This window comes from Antechinus flavipes, chromosome 1 (genome assembly GCF_016432865.1).
Source record: "Antechinus flavipes isolate AdamAnt ecotype Samford, QLD, Australia chromosome 1, AdamAnt_v2, whole genome shotgun sequence".
In the NCBI taxonomy this organism is placed as follows: Eukaryota; Metazoa; Chordata; class Mammalia; order Dasyuromorphia; family Dasyuridae; genus Antechinus; species Antechinus flavipes.
Window position 1 is genome coordinate 247,162,287 of NC_067398.1, and position 5,884 is coordinate 247,168,170.

General features: G+C 44.7%; 1 protein-coding gene across 2 annotated transcripts; it reads left to right on the plus strand.

The window, feature by feature from the left end:
• The first annotated feature begins 215 nt into the window (after positions 1-215).
• ACTB (actin beta) lies at positions 216-5,507 on the plus strand. 2 transcript variants are annotated; one of them, XM_051999903.1, is made up of 6 exons: positions 216-328; positions 2,461-2,589; positions 2,993-3,232; positions 3,706-4,144; positions 4,260-4,441; positions 4,676-5,507. In XM_051999903.1, the coding sequence occupies exons 2-6, from the start codon at positions 2,467-2,469 to the stop codon at positions 4,817-4,819; spliced, it is 1,128 nt and encodes a 375-aa protein (XP_051855863.1). In that variant the 5' UTR covers positions 216-328; positions 2,461-2,466; the 3' UTR covers positions 4,820-5,507. The 2 variants fall into 2 exon arrangements, with proteins under 2 accessions (XP_051855863.1, XP_051855872.1); XM_051999912.1 differs by lacking the exons at positions 216-328; positions 2,461-2,589 and adding an exon at positions 3,357-3,400 and having other exon boundaries at positions 3,163-3,232.
• The last annotated feature ends 377 nt before the right edge of the window (positions 5,508-5,884 follow it).

The window sequence follows — 5,884 nt, forward strand, 5'->3', positions numbered from 1 at the left end:
AAAGCTGAAAAAAAAACTCTCCCTCCCTCTTTTCTCTCAGTCTTTTTTTTTTTTTTTTTTTTTTTTGCAAAAGGAGGAGAGAAGAAAAAAAATGCTGCAATGTGCAAAGAGGCTCGTGAGTGAGCGACCCCGGGCCAATCAGAGCGCACCGTTCCGAAAGTTACCTTTTATGGCTCGAGCGGGGAGCTCGCGCGTCCCATAAAACCCAGAGCGCGAGCGCGCTGGAGTAGCTGTGAGCTCTTCCACCCAGCGTGCACTTGCCTCCCCCCTGCCTCCAGGTGCGGCACCACCTCCTCTCTCTTAAGGGTTTAAACTTGCCACTTCAAAGGTAAGAACCTGCGAGAACCTTCTCTACCTTCATCCTTAATATCTTTTGGATACGCATTTCTTTTTGCCTTTTTCCTACTCCAAAACCTTCTAAAGGGTGGAGTGACAGGCGTTTGTCAGTCGCTGCAAGATTTCTTTAGGGAAGTATATTTTTTTCGGAGGGGGTTGGGAGGGAGAAACTTGCAAAAACTCGATGGAATTTTAGGGGTTCTGATAATCGTAGATCTTTTTGCATATTGAGAAGGCAATTTCTTGGTTGCTCAACCATCGCCCCTCGGCCTTGGGCGGCGTGGGCGTGGGGGTGTGGGGTTACCGTTTCGGGAAGTTGGTTTTAGGTGTTGGTTTGAGCTTTTTTTGGCGGGCCTTGTAGAGTAATTGCCGCCTGTTCCCGGGCTCTCGTAATCGGGTTTTCTCCCTTCGGCCCCGGAGTAAGAGGATTTAAACTCAGCGTTTGGAATAATGGGGTCTGGCGGGCCCAGGATGGTTAGTACTCAATAATGGGGAAGGCTTAATGTGTTTGGCGTAGGACAGAGTAAGGTTGGGGCTTGAACCCCATCCAACCGGCTGAGCGAGGGCGCCTCTAGGCGCGGGTGGGGTTGGAAGAAGTTGTAAAGGGCGGGGGCGGCGGGAAAAAAGGAACCCAGGCAGAAGGGAGGGGGGATGGGGAAGAGGAGCTTTAACCGCCGAGGAGGCGGGAGTAAGGTTTCCAGGGTGTGACCTGAGCTTTCTTTATTGTAGCTGCTCCTGCTTTGCAGGGGGCAGAGAAGGCGGTGGGCATAGTGCTTTACGGGGGGAGGGAGAGGAGGTTCCGGTTCCTCCCTCCACTTTTCATTCAAAGGCGGGGGAATGAATTAAGGGTCTTTGTCTCAAGTCTGGGCCCAGTAGTGGCCGGGCCTGAGAAGGGCGTGGGGTGGATTAACAGGTTATAGAGCGGAAGCTACAAAGTGTAGGGGGGTGGGGACGGCCCTGGCTCTGCGGGAGTGGGAGTATCTCCTTTCCGCGGTGGGTGCGGGGAAAGTGAACTAGGTTCTATTTTGCAGCCAGCTCACGATGCTGATACGAGTTTGTAGAAAAGTGAAAGTCTTTAGCTTTTGCAAACCCAAGTGCCAAAGGTGCTACTTTGATTATTGCATCCTTTCCCTAAAAAGGGGAAATTTTTTTTAAAGAGGGGGAAGACTGTCATTTGAAACAGTATCTTGATTTTTATTCTTAACTGGTGCTGTGAAGCAGATAATTAACGATCCCTTTCCTAAAATAATCTTTAATGCTTTAGGGGGGAAGGAAAAGGGATTTTTATGCCCCCTTGGCCTAATGATTGGAGAGACTTGGCTTAAGCAAGCCTTAATTGGCTTTGAATGACTCCCCACTTTTCCTGAGGCTTGATTTTCCCAGAACTGGGTGGGGACCTATCCCGGATGAGTTTCTTCCCTAAATCTCAGGGGTGATGGGGGTGTGAGTAACTTCCCCTTTTGAACTTCTGCTCCTGCCGAGCGCCAGGAGCACCACCCTGGTCTCTGGAGCCGCTTGCATAAGCGTGGCTTCCAGACCCATCCCTGCTGCTAACGTCTGGCAGGGGTGGGTGGGGTAGGGAGTGGAGACTGATCTGGGTGTGGCCACACCACCATGCCTCATTTGAAAAAGGCCAGGGGGAGGAGGGAGCAAGGGGGAGTGGCTTCTCCTTTTTTAATCGAGTCTCCCTTTAAAAGAAAGGGGGGGGAGAAACCTGGCTTCCTGCCGCACCACTGACTTCTGCAAAGCTGCCTCTTACCATTGCCTTTTATGGTAATAATGAGAGGCAAGAGAGCTGGGACTTCCTTTGTCCCAAATCTCTAAGGCGAAAAATGCAAGCAGGCACTCCCCCTAGCGGCTAAAGAGAAGAGGTGCATTCAATTGACAGGAAGCTGAGAAGGAAGCGGGGTGGGGAGTGGTCCCTCCAATCTGCTTGGTCATCACCATACCCTGCACCACAGCATCTCTTTAAGAATAGGATGAAAGAGTCTGCACTTTAACTTCTTGGCTGCTACCTTAAGTGTGGATTGCCTTTTTTTGTAATTTTGGCTTTCAAAAGACCCAGAGTATTTGAATTAAACTTGGATTAAAAAATTGTAACCCTTATACTGTTTTTCTCAACAGTTCGCCATGGATGATGATATTGCTGCTCTCGTTGTTGACAATGGCTCCGGAATGTGCAAAGCTGGCTTTGCAGGAGACGATGCCCCTCGGGCTGTGTTCCCTTCCATTGTTGGGCGCCCCAGACATCAGGTATGCATAACACAGCTTATGAGGTATTTTGGCAAAAATCTTAACCCTTGCTGAGCTGATTGGAAGGATATTGAAGGGATTTTCTTTCAAAGAGCCTAGAACATTTGTGGAAATGGTTTGATAACATTAAAACACTTGTGCTTGGAGATAGCAACAGGTCAGGTGGCATTAACCTGAGCCTAATTTCATACATTAATGTGACTATATGAGATTTAAACTCCCAAGATTTATTGCATATGACCCTGTAAATTTTAGCAAGTTGTTTTTTAATTTGGTTATTTGTAAAATGAGACTTGAATTTCTGACATAACTTTAAGCACTAAAAATGTAGAACATTCACAAATACAAATTATAAATATTACTGGTAGGATGAGACTGACAATTGCCTTTCTTTCCTCTGCAGGGTGTGATGGTGGGCATGGGCCAGAAAGATAGCTATGTGGGGGATGAGGCCCAGAGCAAGAGAGGTATTCTGACCCTGAAGTATCCCATTGAACATGGTATTGTCACCAACTGGGATGACATGGAGAAGATCTGGCATCACACTTTCTACAATGAGCTCCGTGTGGCTCCTGAGGAGCACCCTGTGCTGCTCACAGAAGCTCCCCTGAACCCCAAAGCCAACAGAGAAAAGATGACTCAGGTTTGTGGACTTCTTGGGGTACCATAATTTTTAAAGCCATGTCAACTTCATCTATTTACTATTCTTTTATACCCTGCTTCACCTTTCTCTTCTCTTCCCTTTTTTTCTTTGCCATTATCTATAGGGTTTTTCTTCTCTGACCTGAGTCTTCTCTTTGGATATCTACAGGTTCTGTTTGCTTTTTCTGAACTGGCTTTATTTTTTTTCACTAGCAATTTGAATTGTTTGTCTAGGTACTAACAGTTCACTTGTCTTGGGTGACTTCTAAAAATCTAAACTTTTGCCATAAGCTGGTATATCTCTAAGATAACAACGTGTGGATCTTAGAACAACAGTTAAAATTTTTTTGTTTTTACTTCAGGATACTTACAAACCTACAAATGTGTTGCACACCTGCATGATTATCCATAACCTTGCTGTATAAATTTTGTAGCGTTTACTGCACTCGGCTCAATTGCCTTCTCTATTTCCAGATTATGTTTGAGACCTTCAACACCCCAGCCATGTACGTTGCCATCCAGGCTGTGCTGTCCCTGTATGCCTCTGGTCGTACCACTGGTATTGTGATGGACTCCGGTGATGGTGTGACCCACACTGTGCCCATCTATGAAGGTTATGCCCTTCCCCATGCCATCCTCCGTCTGGATCTGGCTGGCCGTGATCTGACGGACTACCTCATGAAGATCCTGACCGAGAGAGGGTACAGCTTCACTACCACAGCTGAGAGGGAAATTGTACGTGACATCAAGGAGAAGCTGTGTTATGTCGCCCTAGACTTTGAACAGGAGATGGCCACTGCTGCATCTAGCTCCTCTCTGGAAAAGAGCTACGAGCTTCCTGATGGTCAGGTTATCACCATTGGCAATGAGCGGTTCCGATGCCCAGAAGCTCTCTTCCAACCATCTTTCTTAGGTAAGGGTTTTTTCTCTAAAAACATCCATTATTTACAACAGGATTCGTGAATCAAAGGAAGAAATGGCTTTTTTTTTTTTTTTATTTCATTTGCTTCTTTTCCTTCCCTATGTAGGTATGGAATCATGTGGAATCCATGAAACTACCTTCAACTCCATCATGAAGTGTGATGTTGACATCCGTAAGGATCTGTATGCTAACACCGTATTGTCTGGTGGTACCACCATGTACCCAGGCATTGCTGACAGGATGCAAAAGGAGATTACAGCCCTAGCCCCCAGCACAATGAAAATCAAGGTGAGTTGGTTAGGAACTGCTTTAGGATAGGCTGGTGCTTAGTAAATGCTGAACAATTATTTTGGAAATCAAAATTGAATTGCTTAGATCTGTTCCTTATTTGTCTCTGCCATGTTCAGAGCATCGTCTTAAAGGGTTTTAATTGGCTTGTCAGAATTGATGTGTGTTCTGAAGTGACTTGGTTCTATTGGGAATTAATGTGGTATCTCTTCCCTCTTTTTTTTTAAACTATAGATCATTGCCCCACCTGAGCGCAAATACTCTGTCTGGATTGGAGGTTCCATCCTGGCCTCTCTTTCCACCTTCCAGCAGATGTGGATCAGCAAGCAGGAGTATGATGAATCTGGGCCCTCCATTGTCCACCGCAAATGCTTCTAAATGGACTGTTTGTGTTTTTTTTTTTTTTTTTTTTGGTTGGTTTTTTCAAAGGGTGTGACATGATAATTGCCCAAAAGAGATGAGATTGGCATGGCTTTATTTGTTTTTTTTTTTTTTGTTTTTGTTTTTGTTTTGTTTTTTTGGCGCTTGACTCAGGATTTAAAAACTGGAACGGTGAAGGTGATGAGCAGTCTAAGTATGTTGGAGGCAAACATCCCCAAAGTTCTACAGTGCGTCTTCAGGACTCTGATTGTACATTTGTTTTTTTTTTTTAAGTCATTCCAAATATTGTATAATGCATTGTTACAGAGTTACTTGCCTCTATGAAGGCTGTCCTGCTCTTACACACAGAGCAAAGGAGCTACTTAAAAATCCAGGCGGGGAGGGGGGGGGAGGAGGGAAGGTACTAGTATTGCTTTACATGTAAATTATGTAATCCTTTAAAACAAACAAAAAAACTTTTTGTATCTTCCGCCTTAATACTTGTTCCTTTTTTTTTAATTGTCAGAGCCATAAAGAATGGCCCCCTAAATTCCCTCCCTGCCCCCAACATAGATGTGAATGCAGACTTAACAAGTCTCCCGCCGAGTTTTGAGATTGGTGCCAGTACTTGGGGGAGGGGAGGAGCTTTACCTGTACACTGACTTAAGACCAGTTCAAATAAAAGTGCACACGTTAAAGAAACTTGGCCAATTGTGTTGTGTTATGCATGTCTTTCAATCTTGATTATAGCCAATTTTTTCCCCAGTTGAAAAAGTTTTGACTCCTTATTTAAATTTTCAATAGTAATTTAAAAATTTAAATACATGTAAAGATAGTTTTCTTCCCACTACAGCAAGTAATCTGATACATTGGCTTGTAACTTAGAAAGTATTTTATTCATGTGGTAGTAGTAGTTAGGGGTTAGGTATAGTGAAGATTAATTCACTGCAAAATGTTTATACGATAAGCCATCAACCTGGTCTGTTGATTCAATAAATCTAAATTCTTTTGGAGCATTAAGGAACCTGGCTCAGTTCCCTTTAACCTCTCTTCCCCATCCCCCACCCCCCCAAATGTCCTTTG

Excerpts from the sequence above, each read along its gene's own strand:
- ACTB (XM_051999903.1), top strand. The coding sequence starts at position 2,467 with ATGGATGATGATATTGCTGCTCTCGTTGTTGACAATGGCTCCGGAATG. Across the intron at positions 3,233-3,705 it reads ACAGAGAAAAGATGACTCAG|ATTATGTTTGAGACCTTCAA; the intron begins GTTTGTGGACTT and ends CTCTATTTCCAG. Across the intron at positions 4,442-4,675 it reads CCAGCACAATGAAAATCAAG|ATCATTGCCCCACCTGAGCG; the intron begins GTGAGTTGGTTA and ends TTTAAACTATAG.